This window comes from Berghia stephanieae, chromosome 13 (assembly GCF_034508935.2).
Source record: "Berghia stephanieae isolate SIO BIC M18660-M18661 chromosome 13, UCSD_Bste_1.3, whole genome shotgun sequence".
Taxonomy (NCBI): domain Eukaryota; kingdom Metazoa; phylum Mollusca; class Gastropoda; order Nudibranchia; family Aeolidiidae; genus Berghia; species Berghia stephanieae.
This window is the reverse complement of record NC_088372.1, coordinates 26,372,562-26,389,487: the sequence shown is the minus strand read 5'-3', so window position 1 is coordinate 26,389,487 and position 16,926 is coordinate 26,372,562. Positions and strand designations below refer to the sequence as shown.

The following is a 16,926-nucleotide window of genomic DNA, read 5'->3' as shown; positions in this document are numbered from 1 at the left end:
TTAAGCGAACGTTTATAAACAAGACAAAGATTCTTTTTCACGAAGTAATCCATTTGTAAAATTGTTGGCTGTGATGTCGTAGATTGATGAACCTGACTCAGCTCTGGATTAACTGTCAAGTACTTAGACGATTCTTTAAATGATAATTAACCAAATATTGTAAAATTATGATGTTGATGATGGTGATGATGATGTTGATGATGATGATGATGATGATGATGTTGATGATGATGATGATGATGATGATGATGATGATGATGATGATGATGATGATGATGATGATGGTGGTGGTGGTGGTGGTGGTGGTGGTGGTGGTTGTAGCAATAGTGTTTCTGCTCAATAGGCCTCATGCCACTAAAGTGCTGAGCTAGTCGTGACAAGTAGTAGTAAATATTCCACAGGGTTAAAAAAAAATAATCAGGAGTGAAATGCATTGAGTAGTGGTAAGCATAGCGTAACAAAAAGGATTAGTCCGGTCCAATGGGCCTTGTAGCATCGAGTAGTCATTGAAAGCCATTGGGTCCGTGTAGCCGTTGTTTATACGTAGCCATCGTTTAGTTATAGCCTGACACTGAAACCCAAAAAGACTGGCATTTTGACGTCATTATTTGGTTTTTGCACTGCGTAGTGAGTTGTCGTTAGTAGTGCTCATGGAAACAAGTGGGCCCATAGGTTGAACTGTTGAATACAACTCACAATTTGTTTTCTTTTGTGGTCAAAGACTCGCATTTTGAGGTCATTTTTTGGGCATATTGGAGGTTGGTCAATGTCAGACTATACGATGGCTACGGTTTATCCCGGTTTGGTGGCTTGAAACGGTTAATAGCAATTGTTTGCTAACCTTTGGTTAGGACGTTAGTCTATCGCTAGTACTTTCCGCCAGATTTTACAAAACCCAGCTAACAGGATGACAGGGAACTCAGAAATAAATCTTGAATTCACCCGGGATCGATCTCGGTAGCATTGCATGTGAAGCGATTGTTCTACCAACTGAGTTATCGCCGGGGCCCTTTATGGATCTGAAAGAGTAATTTAAGTTGCTGCTATGTCACGGGTGACAAGTAAATACCTGATATTCCACGGTGTAGGAGATCGGGGTAGAGTGTCTTGAGTAGTAAGGAAGCTCGGCGGGTTGCCATTGGATTCGGATTGAGTCATTTCCTAATTCAGAGAGGACCGGCTCCCGGCTGGCAAGGCGGGGTCTCACTGTGATGGGGGGAAAGGAGAAAAAGATGGGGTTGAGATAGTTGGTTTGTGTTGTTGATATTGGTTTATATGACGAAGTAAATCGAGTAAAATTAAGGAAGAAAGGGAGAGAGAAAGATAGGAAGAGAGAGGAAGAGAGGGAGGGAGAGGGAGAGAGAGAGAGAGAGAGAGAGAGAGAGAGAGAGAGAGAGAGAAGGGGGTTGAGATGACGACGAAGAAGAGATGATGTTGATGATAATGAGGAGGAGGGGGAGGAGGAAGAAGAAGAAGACAAAGAAGAAGAAGAAGGAGAAGAAGAAGAAGAAGAAGAAGACAAAGAAGAAGAAGAAGAAGAAGAAGAAGAAGAAGAAGAAGAAGAAGAAGAAGAAGAAGAAGAAGAAGAAGAAGAAGAGGAAAAGGAGGAGGAGGAGAGGGTGAGAAGAGGAGCAGACGGAAGATGATAAGGAGGAAGAGGGGAGAAGGAAGTAGAGGAGGAGGGGAGAAGAGGAGGGGTGGGGGAAGAGGAGGATAAAAAGTGGGCAATGTAATAGGTTAGCTCTAGTCGAGTACAAGTATGTTTAAGAGTTCAAGCAGCAATGTCCATCGAATATTATCTCTAGATACCATTGAGTTTTAAATTACAGAAAAAGTGATTTACTTCTGATAACATAGTACTTGACGCAAGGTTTAAATGAAATAAAGAATATTAATGATATATTATGTATGTTAAACAGTGGCTACGAGTAAAACATTATCGTCAAAGTCTAGTCATTCTTATTTATTCTTTCGTAATAAAGTATACAAATTGATAAATTTTAAAATCGAAAAAATAAGTAAAGCAATAAATGAACGTTTCAGTCTATAATCTGGTTTTAAAAATACAATTTAATATCTATTTTATAAGTATTATCAAGATCAGATTAAGGTTAGAAAAGTAAAGAGAATAATTGTTGAGATTTGTGATTCTATGGGAAAGTTTGGGATTGAAAGGATCGAAAAGGGATGACACTCAAAATCGAAAAGGATCTGAAGACTGTAGTTCAAAAAAGGTCATAGGTCTTAGAACTCGTTTTGAATTTAAATTGGAGGCGGTGTTCATTTGTATTACTCATATGTCTGGAATTCAAGAATTGACCATAATAGTCTGACAATCTGAAACACAAATGTGTATCAACTGTTAAACAGACGTAAGTTGTGGGAGATGGATGACTCTAGACATGTCAATCGACCATGAATTGCAAAGATCCTCGAAATACTTCAATATCCCTTTTCATTTCTTACAATGCTTTCAAATATTTTTGGTAACAATAAATCAAGGAAAAATCTTTTTTTCTTTTTGTGTTGACTGGATTCTGAAAGATTGGTATAGAAATCTTACAATTATGGCATCCAAACATTTTTTTTTTGGAAAAAAAGTTGGTCCCACTGTATTTACATAATTAAATAAGGTTTGGTTTGATTACATTAATAGGTAATCGAATATCTAATCGAAGAAAAAGGTAATCGAATATCTGACTTTTGATTATCGATACTACGAGTTGATGTCAAAGGTTGAAAATACAGAATGCAGATGATTAGTAGAAAATAAAGCAGATCATCAATTGCGTTAGGGTTACTAAGAAATACAACAACATGCAATGGTGTATATTAACTCTTTCAGCGCTGAGGCTATAATATTCGGATTTCCGTTACATAATGGCTGACACCTGATTGAGGCAGCATGAGAATGACATGTTAAGATAAACATATATCTAATTTGGTGCAAAATCTCAATTAAAATACCCCCTAGGGTCAATTGAATGTTCTGATGAAAGAAATGATACCATTGGTTCAATCTATAGTACATTTGTAGAAATTAGGATTGGATTACATTATTATTTTTGCCTTTCAAGACCGGCTGCACGTGCGACCATTGGCCAGTAGAACAGATTCTGCTCTGGCCGCACAGTGCCACCAATGGCGCTGAAAGAGTTAAGTTCAAACAATTGTAGATTTAGTGTCATTGTAAACCTCAATAAAAAGTTAACCTCCGTGACAAAATGATAGATAAACACAAGAACACAGGAAACAACTTTGTAACTTCAAAAGATGCCACTGCTTTCAAAGAATTCATTATGAGGGTTGGTTAACAAAAGGTTAACAACTTTTTAAATTTTTTCAATCCTCTCAAATTAAAAAGTACTCGAGACTATCAGACGAGAGCTTCATACTGTTAATCCGAACCAAAGCATGCATTTTCAATATAAATTACAAAAAATCATGACAAATTGAAAATGGTCAGTAAATTTATAAACAACTAGAAACACCTAAGAAAAGAATAGGACGATAATCTTGTGTATGCAATGTATTAAAACACTTCAAAAACAATTTGGAAAGTCGATAATTTTTTGTAATTTGTCTGAGACAGGATTTAATTTTTTTTCTAATCTTTATTCAGTTTTCTGAGGTTAGGTTATCTGATCAGAGAGATGAATGGCGTGCTATGATCACCGATGTCTGGCACAGACTTGGTACTTGAAGAAGAAGAATCTTTAATCACACCTTTGAACCCATGATGGGTAATTGGAACAATGTCAGAGCTCCATAAAGGAAAATACATGAAATTTCGATTATTAAAAGAATGAAACAGTTTCCCCACACGTCTGCAGTCTAGAATGCCAGTGGTATTGTATGAGAGTTCTCGTGATAGCTGTCCCTACTATTGGGCATCTCGATTAACAAAAACATAATATTTGGAGGGAGGTATAATATTGCATGTTATGAAAAAATGTTTGATTGTTTATAACGGAATCAAATGGAATCAAAGCTACGAATAACAGCCAGCATATCTTTTCTGCCCTATGTGTTGAGGGAGTCTCAAGAATGCTCTCAAAACTCGATAAAATTCCATTCAGATCACTGGCGGGAGTGATTGTGAAATATTTGCACTTTCGTTCAAAAGAGATAGCTTTATCTTATCATATACGTACTTAATTATGTATTTGTGCGGTTTTAAATCCAAATATGAGTTTGATTTGTATTTTTTATCCCCCCAAAAACAGTGTTTTGTCCAATCTAAACCAATATTATTCTTCTGATTTCTGTGTTAAGTCATCATTAGATTAAGCTGCCAAAAGGAAGGTCTTATCACTATGCAATTGTGTTTACATCTTCTCTTGGAGGGGGGAGGGAGAGAATTTGATCCTTATCACATTCTATCTATTTTGTCACCGATTTAATCAGGGGTAGCAACACGCTATAATGTATGAATCTCTGCCGCGGCATGTTCGTTTTAATTTTTTTTTAATCTATCTCCCATTTTCCTAATATCCATTTAATATGGAAACTCAATAATTGTGTGTTCTTTGTTCCCATTGGTCCACAGGTCACTCGCATTTCCGTTGTCGTTGGAAATAACAGGAAATGAAGTGAGTAGAAAAGTGCCAGAAGACAATAGAGAATATAAACTTCGCGGTGATGCGGGCTCGAACCCATGACATTACTGTAACGACAATTCCGCCTGTCGTCGGAAAACATTCCTTTGTGACAATAAAATTAAATCTTCTAGATTCTCAATTGAATATGTATTTAAAAGCAAAATTTTGGTATGCACTTGATGAACTAGAATATTACAAGCAAATGTTTTGATTACAAAATGTTCTTTAAAGAAAAAAATATGATATATTGTTAAAATGAAAAAAAATGATACAAAATAGACATTACTACAAATTGAGAGATGCAAAATGCATGGTGATCTAAAAGTACAAAGGGAAAATAGAAACAAAACAAAACAGAACATCTAAGCATTTCAAAATTATGTTTTTGATTTGTGTAGATATGTAAAAGTAAACTCTTTTTAAAGCCATCTCAATCACGACTATATTAGTAAATAACATATCTATTTAGTGAATCGTCTGTTTTTTCTTATCATTGTATATAAGTTTAAAATTCGATCCTGTTGATAGCAGAAATAGCCCTGATTTGAACGATACTGACGTAATACAGGTGAGAAAGATGACTTTAAATTCAGTAAAAATGTTAAAAACTGCAAGTACTGCAAACGATAAACGCGCCATTGTATTATAGTATTATCTCAATGAATTGCATACGTGATAGGAAAAGTATCAGTACAGTCATGCATTATCGTCTAAGTCAGAAAAATATCGTAAACTATCGATTATGATGAACCAGAATAATTTCTAAATTAAACTAAGACTTTATTTAAAACTATGTCTAGAGTTCTTTAAGACTTTCAACAAAGGTATGATGATCATAAGTATTGTTAGCCATTTCTTTTTTTAAACAGTCAAAAAAAATAGAAATTACTTATTTTGAAAATACCAGAATAGCAACCCATTGAACAATTCATTGGCCAAAAAAAAAAAAAAAGAACTGGAAAAGAGTGTTTGAAGTAACTTGTTAAAATTCTGTTTAATATTACATACTATCAATGCCTAGTCAGGCATATCTCTTCCTAGCAGATCCTGAAATTCAATGGGGGGAAATAATAAAAGCAAAATGGAATTGTTAATGTGCTTTTATTATGAATTACAACAAAGTTCTGTGTTAGTTTTCAGCGTAATTCACACAAGTCTAACAAAATTTTGGACTAAAAGATTTTGTTTTTAATATTAAGCCAGTGTGTACGAATTGTCACAATCTAGCTTTGGAATATTTTTCAATCAAATCAATTTATCAATTTAAATACGTATTAATACTTTGACTGCACTCGTTATCATTAATTTATCGGTTGCTGTGGACCCATAGGTCAAACATAGCACACTTGAAAATATAATCTGACATGGTGTAGTATTCCCTTGATTGCATGCTATAGAGCAGTCATAGAACTGTCAAAACAGTCGAGTGAATAATTTCAGTTTAAGCACATCCTTCATCATATTGTGCCTTATAATATTAAGCTTAAGTATACAATGTTCTATTTCGAAACTATTAGTGCCTGTTTCACATGTCGACTATTTAGACTAAAATTATTTTAATGTCTATTATTTTGTATAAAGCAAATAGTTTTTCGCTATGACAATGACCCTGACATTGATTTTAATTAAGAAATATTTTGATTTGCAATAAATCAAAATTTTGCAGGCTCGTGTGAATAAAATTAAATTTGAATAAAAACGTAGCAGCAAACAAAGTATAATTACAAGAATGATATTAAATTTAAAACAAAATTTACTTTTAAAAAATAGAATTGAGTGGACGCTTCAAGCAAATTTACAGCGTTTTGACTTTCTAATAGACCAAGAGCGAGGGGTCAAGAATTCGAATAACAACTGTTAGATTTTGCTTGAAGCATATTATGTCAGCGAGTAATTTGTCTACACATTTAATTATCTATTCGTATTTGAAAACGAAGCAACATCAAACAAAACAGTATTAGAGCATTACAGTTGAATCAAGGCATGGAAACCATAATAATGTTTTCATTTGACTGAAAGGTGCATGAATTGTGAACTAGTGAACTATTAAGCTTTCTTCATTCTTGATTCATTACCGGGGATCAGAATGACCTCTATATTCCTGTTTTGATTTTTTATCACTGCCAAAACTGATTTTTTAAATTTAAATTTCAACAACAACTGTTACATTTGGAATTTAGTGTATTCCTAATTCTTGAAATTCTATAACATTGTTCTATTGAGGAAGAGAGCTATCAAATGTCACGTATTTTCAATAACGGCACATCCTTTGGACAATGCAGCAAAAATAGTTTAAATTACTACATGATTTCGTAAAGGTTGTCTATAATCATCTTTAATCATTTTAAAAATAAAACAAGTGCTAAAATCGGTTTCCAGGTCTTGATATAATACAGACATCACAAACATGACCACCAGCATTTTGCATCTACAAATAAAACTGTAAACATTAATTACAGTAAAATAAATAAATCGTAATTATTTAAGCAAACTAAAATATTGCAACCAAATAAATGGGTTATCATATTCGAATCATACATGAAATACGTGGGTAAGTACAGCTTTTTTACGAAACAGGCTCAACACAAAACTTCTTAATACACGGTCAATATAACGATATCGCTTGGAGGAATGTAAATATTTACGTGTATTCAGTTCGTACTCCTGGCTGAAGATTTACAACTAATATTATTTGGTGTAAATAGTTTGAACAGCTGAGTGACAAAGAAAGAAAAGAGTAATATTAGTTTTCTGAGGTTATCTGATCAGAAAGATGAATGGCGTACCATGATCACAGATGTCTGGCACAGACACCTTGGTACTTGAAGAAGAAGAAGAAGAAGAAATCTTCAGGAATAAGAACTAAATACACGCATTATATTAAGTGGAAAGGTCGTGGTTAATGATATTTATTGTGATTATTTTCTTAACTAACACGTGTTTGTTAGTGTGTTTGTCATGTAATCTTCTATAACATCTGTGCTATCCAATTAATAGTTATTTATTGGTGTGTAAAATTAAAAGGTGTTAAAACGATGCATTAATGATGGATAAACTCTTGAAAATACTGCTCTACAATCGTGATTATTAAGCTATAAAACAATGTTTCATTTGGGGAAAATCTAAAACGGCGTAGAAAAATTAAAGGGAACATTGAAAAAGAACTTACCAGGAAGTGACGTCACAGTGACGGGTGCAGTTGGCTCCAAAAGTCCCGACGGTGTTTGGGCACGTACACGGAACGAGTAATCCGATGAGGCCTTCAGGCCTGATAGACGATAGTTGGTGTCTCGGATGTTGGAGGCTAGGGGGCGCCATTCACGTTTGGGATATTCCATAGCCTCGATCTGGTAGGAAGGAAGCTCCGATGATGATTTTGACGGAGGCACAGAAGCTGAGCGCCATGACAGTCTGAAGAAAAGGTAAAGGCTATCAACTTGAATTTCAACAATATTTGATATACATTTGAACAGTACTCTGCATGTATATGGGTCACTTTATTGTGAAGTTTTTGAAGTGTAGAAATCTTGTTTGCAAGTTACTACCTTTATATAATACATGGCAATTTGGTTCGCTTATGTTTCTAACAGAATAAGGCCCTGTGTCCACTGAATCAGAAATGAACCGACCAAAATCGGCAGTCTTTCTAAAAAATATTAAGACACTATCATTTTCCTATACCTGACTACAAAACGCGAAACAGTCCGTGTCCACTGGCGCCGACTATAAATTACACGTCAAAAGCCGACTCCCAGCCAAACGTCGGAAATAGTTATGTCCCATTTTAATGGGATTGTCTGATGAGTCATCAGCCATTTCCTTCGTTTTGAATTTGTAAAAAAACGTTTTGAGCTCAAATCTTAATTTTTAAAATAATATCAGAATCGAACTCAGCACTTTAAAATTGGTCAAATCTCGCGTAGGAGCTAAATATTATCTTTTTACAATATTTCAATTTTATGTTGTATATATATATATATTTTTTTTTTTAATCATTCAAGATTGACCTTGTGACAATTTTCATCTGAACTTCCGGGAAAATCCCTTTTGTTCTATACTCTCACACAAACTCGTTCTTTCATCTTTTTTTTTTTTTTTGGAAAGTGACTGCAGTTCGTTTTCCATTGTTCAAAAGTTGCCTATTTCTGACTATCACAAACATCTCTTCTTTTTCACTTCTTCCCCCATTTACTCCTCTTCCTACTACTACTACTACTACTACTACTACTACTACTACTACTACTACTACTACTACTACTACTACTACTACTACTACTACCACTCCTACTCCAACTACTATTAATACTATTATTATTATTATTATTATTATTATTATTATTATTATTATTATTATTATTATTATTATTATTATTATTATCGGCCCAATAAATTGGACGTGTTGTTTCTGTCTCAGTGCACTTGGCCACAGGAAACGATCTGACCAGATTTTGCCTGCTGCTCAAAAAGTTTATGAATCCCATCCCTGCCAAGTGGCCACGCGGCATAATCTCGACACACGGACCCAGTGATAAACAGTCTCAGTGTACCCATTACCTTAAAATATGTCATTTTTTATCTGTCTTCAAATTATTGTTACTGGTATAGTCCTCTCTCACAAACAACATTATAATGAATTCAAAATTGTCACACCCATGTTAAACAAAATGGAAAAAAAATATTTGACTAACATATATTCTACAATGCTAAAGGATTTCCAGTTACCCAGTCATTCGAGCACCTGACACATTTTTTAGGTTAAACCCTATTCACAGATCTGTATGTCTAAAGCGCTTTGAGTAGATTTAATGGATATTGCCCTATAAAAATGCCCCAAATTTGTTTTGTTTTGATATTTTTTTATTTTAAAAATAAAAGGAAAATACCCATTAATAGACAAGAGAGTCATTCAAATTATATCGTGAAAATGTTGTGGTTAACTTAACACAACCATAAACCAGGAAAGACGACGCTTCATGATGGATGCATAATTTCTTACCTTAGACTGTCAGGCTGCATTTCACTGATTCGCAGGTCCTGCGCCAGTGGTCTCATTGGAGCTGGAAATAAGTCAAAAAGTCTTTTATCATACAAAAAAAATAAACGATTTCTATAGATAATATGCGCTTGGCTAAAAAGCTCACAACATTGCCATCCGGAAATCTAACGGGCCAACACACAAAACTGTGTGTCACATCTTGAACGTATAATATAGTACGGGTATTATTGTTAAGTGAAAATTACTCATCAACGAGGATGGCAAAAAACATGAACAAAGCCCTGAGTGACGTCATCCTCGTTTCCTTTTGGTACAACAGTGTAATATAGTCTATATCCATCGTGACACATTTTCAATGCTAACCACATGTTCTATTCCTTCACAACGGTTTATTCAGCATTTATCCATTCCACACAACATTGGCGTCATTCTTTGTGGAACACGAAGCAATCCCATAGCATTATTTGCCACATTTGGACATTTACTCCTAAACCCCATTTTGATAAATAGATGTAAAATGACAAATACTATCGACTAATAGAGAGAACTCCGCCATTGCCGGTCCCAAGCCCGGATGAGAGAGGAGGAGGGTTAGGCGTAGGGCCAGCAACTCCAACCCTGGAAATACAAGCCGCTACAGAAACGTCGACGAAAGAAAACCCAATTACTACTGTTCTGGGAGAGGAAGGGTCTTTGCGACACATGAAGAGAGTCTATACACAGTTACCTATCTACTGGAGAGAAAAATAAAGTGAGTAGATGGGACTCATATATAAGGGAACAACACAAAATGTTTGTGTTGTTCCCTGATATATGTGAGTCACATCTAACTACTCACAATTTTTGTGTTGTTCCCTCGTATATGAGTCACATCTAACTACTCACAATTTTTGTGTTGTTCCCTTACATATATGAGTCGCATCTAACTACTCGCAATTTTTGTGTTGTTCCCTCGTATATGAGTCACATCTAACTACTCACAATTTTTGTGTTGTTTTCCTTATATATGAGTCACATCTAACTACTCACAATTTTTGTGTTGTTTTCCTTATATATGAGTCACATCTAACTACTCACAATTTTTGTGTTGTTCCCTTACATATATGAGTCACATCTAACTACTCACAATTTTTGTGTTGTTCCCTTATATATGAGTCACACCTACTCACTTTGTTTTTCTCTCCATTTTACTGGCTCATTAAGGCTCCTCTATCTTTGGTTTTACCTATCTACTCATCCAACAATATACCTATCCTCAAAAGTCATATTTGATATCTTCATGAAAAGGATTGACGCAGCCATACGAGACGTCTTAGTACTATTGTAGTAAATGTCTTGGTTCATTCCAAAGGTGTTTTATTTCTCTCTCTCTCTCTCTCTCTCTCTCTCTCTCTCTCTCTCTCTCTCTCTCTCTCTCTCTCTCTTTCTCTCTCTTTTTTTTTCTCTCTTTCTTTCTCTCTTTCTCTCTCTCTCTCTCTCTCTCTCTCTCTCTCTCTCTCTCTCTCTCTCTCTCTCTCTCTCTCTCTCTCTCTCTCTCTCTCTCTCTCTCTCTCTGCTTCTCTCTCTCATGCACAGACGCACACATAAAAAACACACGAACGCACACAGCCTCTTTTCATCACATAGTTGGTCTTTAGCGGAAAGTTGATAATGTTTTTAAAAACGGAGAGAAAAAAACTTACTCATGCTTCTGTGAAGTCCAATAGGGTAGGAGGGAGGACTAGCACCGTATGGAGTCAACCCCCGGACTCTAAACCTATAATCTCTGGAAGGACTGATGTCAGGAACCCGGTAGCTGGTGGTAGGGATGCCACTGACCAGCTTCTTCCAACCCTCCACCTCAGGAGATTGGTACCTGTAAGTATGAGATGGAGAATTGTAAATTTAATTAACGGAAATAGACATGACGTCACTTCCCTCGTAATGACGCATAATAACTTAGTAACTGGTTCTAAACTATGGGAACAATGGCGGACGCCCTTATGGAAACTTCTCCAACGAGCAAAAAAAAGTGTATCCAGAGGAGAAAAAAATTATAAATCTGATCATGTTTTGACTTTTATATATTCTGATAACAGGACATGTGAAAAAGTTCTAGCCAGCATGAAGAATAAAAAGTAACGATTTTCTTTGTTTAGAACCAAGCTGCTGGTTGCTAGACGGACGTGACATCAGACTATTGAATCCTATTGCAATCATTGATTATTCTGTCTCTAAATCCAGAGAGTTTAGATATTTATTTGATCGTATAAAGGACGTGATCGATCCCGGGTGCAATCGAGATTGTCTTCTGACCCCCCCCCCCCCCCATCCCCGGCTACCCAGCAGTGATTGGGTAGCTGGGTCTGTTAGATATGGCGGAAAGTACTTAGCGATTGACTAGCGTCCTATCCAAAGGTAGCCAGCAATTGCTATTGTCCGTTTCACGCTATAGAAACCGGGATAAACTCCGGCTCCATAGGCCTAATGGCTCTGAATGACTTTTATAAAGGACGCACTGCTGTGCCGTACTATGACCAATTTTGATCTTTTTTCTATTCACGTAATTATTTCTTAGGTCGCTAAAACACTATAAGTCAGAATGTTTATAGTCAAATATCATTTCCTAGCGGCTATGACTTTAGTAGCCCTTCAGAACCAATAGGCTGTAGAGTTTATCCCGATTTCTATAGCGTGAAGTGGACAACAGCGACTGTTTGCTATCATTTGGATAGGACGCTATTCCATCGCAAAGTACTTTTCGTCATATCTAACAGACCAGCTACCCAATCACTGCTGGGTGAAAAAGGGGTGGTCAGGAAAAAAATCTCAACTGCTCCCGGGATTAATCACAATCCCTTTGTGAAGCGAGTGCTCTTTCTACTGAGCCATCATGACTACAATGACTTTTAGACTAAGGAGGCTATTTAGGCGCATATGACACAAACAAAGGCTTCAAATCTTGATCATATGGACGATATATAAATTTTGACAATAGAAAATATGTTACAGTGACTGCCATAATCAGTCGCATAGTGAAAAGGTTTGAACTAAGATATTGCCAAGTTCAGTTAGAAGGTCAATTCTTATCAAAAATGAGTTCTTGATATAAATGATTAAATCAACCCTTTTTGTACATCTTCAGGAAATATCAAAGCTTAATTCCACTTCTAAATATTTTTTACAGCTAGTCAAGTTGAAAAAGTATAAAATTTGAGAAGAGTTGCTGGAAACCTTTCCCATACATCTGACCATAACTCATGAAACACACCCGATTTACTTCAAATAAAGATTAAAATGCTCTGGGTAGCATACTCTTTCAGAAAATGCAAAACAATGTAAATCTAAAATGTTCACCTTCCGACTGATTATGTCATGCACTGACACATAATTGAGCTTTTATATAGGGCAATATCCACCAAAATGTGCTCAAAGCGCTTTAAAAGGGGTCCATGGTCAACAGCAACATTTAACATGTAGGACGGGACATGACGCCTGTTAGGCAATATTACAATTTTTCGGACAAAGACAACGCTGTTAACGGCCAGGTACTCATTTTACACCTGAGTATGGTGAGAGAATGTGAGTAAAGAGCCTTTTCCAAGGACTCAACTATGCGCCGAGCGAGACTCGAACCCAGGACCTTCCGATCCGAAAGCGAGTGTCATACCACTAGACCACATAGCCGCACATATCATAACAACCACAAATATGATAGAAAGGCCTGTCATTCAAACAGGATCTAGACATAGAAATTCGAAAATTATTCTACTCACTCAATCATGTAGAGCAGAGGAGATTCAGCGTTGGAGAAAGGTGGAACGTCCACCTTTGACCATTTCAGACGTAGGGCCTCCAGGTCAGCATCGTATTCTTCTATCTCTACTCTGTCCACAGGTGTGTGGGTCATTGCTGCAACATGCCAGAGTCAAATTAATGGAAAATTATAATCAAAAATGAATTTAACATCTTCAAAAAAGAACAAAAATACCAAACACGGAACGTTTCGGGCTCAAAACCCTTCTTCACCCACAACAACAAAAAAATAAATAAAGACATTAGTACATTACTAAATTACAGATAGAAGACAGAGATAATTTGTAGTAGTATATTAGTAATGAATTTATGTCTTTATTGTTTTTCGTTATTTGACTGAAGAAGGGTTTTGAGCCCGAAACGTTCCGTGTTTGGTATTTTGTTAATTTTTTGAAGCTGTTATATTCATTTTTTTGTTATTGTTTTTTATTGCTTTTTACAGTCCGCATCTTCTAGCAGGCTAATATCACTTAGGAAAATTATATCGGCCTTTATTGTGTCTATATATTATCAATTAAACACATAACCACGTACGATACTCACGAACACAGATCAGCACAAACACGCATACAAGCACACTCACATGCTCGCACACACACACACACACACACACACACACACAAACACAAACACACACTCACAAACACATACACACAGACACACATTCAATTTGATTTGGGTATTTAAAATATTTCATTTATTCATTTTCTCATTAATAGTAGCAATGCATTCCAATTAAGACAAAATAGTGGGAATTGAGCGTAACAGTATACCCTTCAATATAGCAATCAAGACAAGCCCAGTAGCCTATAAAATCCAGTACACAGCGGCAAATAGATCTGACGAATTTGAAAGTGTAATGAAAGAAAAAACAGAATGGAGTGTTTATAATTTCAATTCCAAGGGTGTTAATGAAACAAGTTGTGTTGCAGATTTCTTGTTAAAATCATGTAACATCAGTGAAACATCCATCCATAAATGGAATTGTGGAAAATTATTAAAATTATCATTTTTGCTCAAGTTTCTCAGATAATAACAAGAAATGATGTGACCCCAAGAAGTCGGTGAGAGCGGCTCAAGATAGGCGTAGAGGTTGAAACCACTTTTTTTTTTTGGAATGGTGGATAGCTCATAGTTGAGTCACGCTCTCCCCGGCTAGGTGGAGTTGTCGTACCAATAAGGTCGTGGGTACGAACCCTCATCGCCGCCGAAGAAATTTATAATATTCTCTACTGTCTTCTGGCACTTTCCTACTCACTTCATTTCTTGTTGTTATCAACATAAGTGCCTGCTCCACTAACTTACGACACTTTCTACATGACATACCCAGAGTTCTAAATATGGACGTCGCGGGGCTGGGTTCGCTGAGAAGGCCCTCCTTCGTCTCAGCTCTCACTCGGAATCGGTAATCCTGACCTTGTTCAAGGTCACGCACCATGTAGTACGTGTTGGGGACGCGTCGGGCTAACTCTCTCCATCTATAAATAATAACAAAAAAAAAAATAAATAAATAAATAAATAAATAAATAAATAAAATTCTCTTTATTCATCCCCGAGGGGAAATTTGTCTTTAAGGGTCTATTCCAAGGCAAGACTGGAATAACCCAGGCGTCACCCGCGGTGGACCGCCGCAAAGTGAGCTAGGGCGAGGTGACTTGCTCAAGGCCACAAGACGATGCGGGTAGTCGAACTTTTGGAATACTTCAAGTTTCTGGATGATACTCTCTGTGATCTTCCAACAATCTGATCCATAGAGCAAAACGCTCAAGACATTAATCTTTAAAATCTTTATTTTTATTTTAGCGTTTCCCTCTACCTAAAATAATTTATTTTTCATATAAAAAAGAAAGAAAGTATGAGTAATAAATATCTGGATTATCTTAAGAAAAAAAAAGCACAATGCTGGAATGACAAACCTGTATGATGGCGGTTCTTGCATCTCCACCATGTAAAGAAGGGGGTCATCAGTCCGGTCAAACGCAGGGATGTCCACACGAGTCCAAGCAAGTCTTGCCGTGTCATCGTCAATCTCGACGATCGTAGGTCTGGTCACCGGCACGCCAGTGAAACCTGGGGCAAAGAGATCGGAATGAGAATGAATGACTCTAATATCTGATGCTTAACTCATTCAACCCTAACACCGGCTTTATCCGTAGTTTACCCGGGTTACTCTTTACCCCATGCCTATTTATTACATTTTTCTGAGACAAATTATAGGCGTACTATCAAAGTTAAAGTTTTAAGGTTTTTGTATGTTAATGATAGTTGAATAAAATGTATCTATGTACACGCACATTTTTAATACATTTTTCCAATTTTGAAAAGTAACAACAATCTCTAGGATTGAGTGAATTACTAAAGTCTGGCTATGTTGTCTTGTGGTATGACACTCGGCTTCGGATCGGAAGGTACTGGGTTCGAGCCTTGCATGCTTACCGCATAATTGAGTCATTGGAAAAGGCTCTTTACTCACATTCTCTCACCGTACTCAGGTGTAAATTGAGTACCTGGCAGTTAAGAGCGTTGTCTCTGTCCGAAAAAAAAGGGTAATATTGCTTAACAGGCGGCATGTCCCGTCCTAAATGTTAAGTGTTGCTGTTGGCCAGGGACCCATTGTAAAGCGCTTTGAGCACGTTTAGTCACCCATATTCATTCACAAATCTCTGTCTACTATATTTGTTGACCACTTTTTACAACTATCATAAATGGGAATTAGCATGAACCCAACCAGTGTCACAATCTAAGGAAGAAAGTCATTCAAATTTTCCATAAGAAGAACGAACTGTTTAGCCACAAATTGCAAGAGAATCTTTCAGAAGTGGGAGAAAGTATGATTTGTAAGTGAGATAGTATTGTAAATGTTACCTTTAGCTCTCGGAATCCACAGAGGTTCAGTAGGTTGACTTATGCCGTAGGGAGTTTGGGCTCTAACCCTGATGTTGTAGTCTCGGTCAGGTTCAAGGTCAGATAGGTACAAGCTAGGCTTTCTGATGCGACTAGCCAGGGGGACCTTGGATAGAAAGAAAATTAGAAATATATATATAGTAATCATCATCATCATCATCATCATCAACATCATCATCATCATCATAATCATCATCATCATAATCACATATCATCATCATCATCATCATCATCATCAACATCATCATCATCATCATCATCATCATCATCATCATCATCATCATCATCATCATCATCATCATCATCATCATCATCACATATCATCATCATCACCGTCATCATCATCACCATCATCATCATCCTCATCATCATCATCATCATAATCACATATCATCATCATCACCGTCATCATCATTACCATCATCATCATCATCATCATCATCATCATCATCATCATCATCATCATCATCATCATCATCATCATTTACATTATCATCACCACCATCATCATCATCATCATCATCATCATCATCATCATCATCATCATCATCATCATCTTTGTCAAAAGTACAGTTTGGTCTACATATAGAGTAAAAAAAAAAAGCATAACCGCACCATAAAATAACCAAA

General features: G+C 36.3%; 1 protein-coding gene across 2 annotated transcripts in view; it reads right to left on the bottom strand.

Moving 5' to 3' along the window:
* The window catches only part of LOC144958557 (twitchin-like), a 192,940-nt gene that overhangs the window by 62,413 nt on the left and 113,601 nt on the right, over positions 1 to 16,926 (bottom strand). For both annotated transcript variants that reach the window (XM_078890618.1, XM_078890619.1), the window contains 8 exons: positions 16,258 to 16,402; positions 15,309 to 15,462; positions 14,719 to 14,870; positions 13,353 to 13,488; positions 11,280 to 11,452; positions 9,598 to 9,658; positions 7,771 to 8,012; positions 1,070 to 1,206 (listed from right to left, as the gene is read on the bottom strand). In XM_078890618.1, the coding sequence (XP_078746744.1) occupies positions 1,070 to 1,206; positions 7,771 to 8,012; positions 9,598 to 9,658; positions 11,280 to 11,452; positions 13,353 to 13,488; positions 14,719 to 14,870; positions 15,309 to 15,462; positions 16,258 to 16,402 (1,200 nt within the window). The remainder of the gene's footprint in view (positions 1 to 1,069; positions 1,207 to 7,770; positions 8,013 to 9,597; positions 9,659 to 11,279; positions 11,453 to 13,352; positions 13,489 to 14,718; positions 14,871 to 15,308; positions 15,463 to 16,257; positions 16,403 to 16,926) is intronic.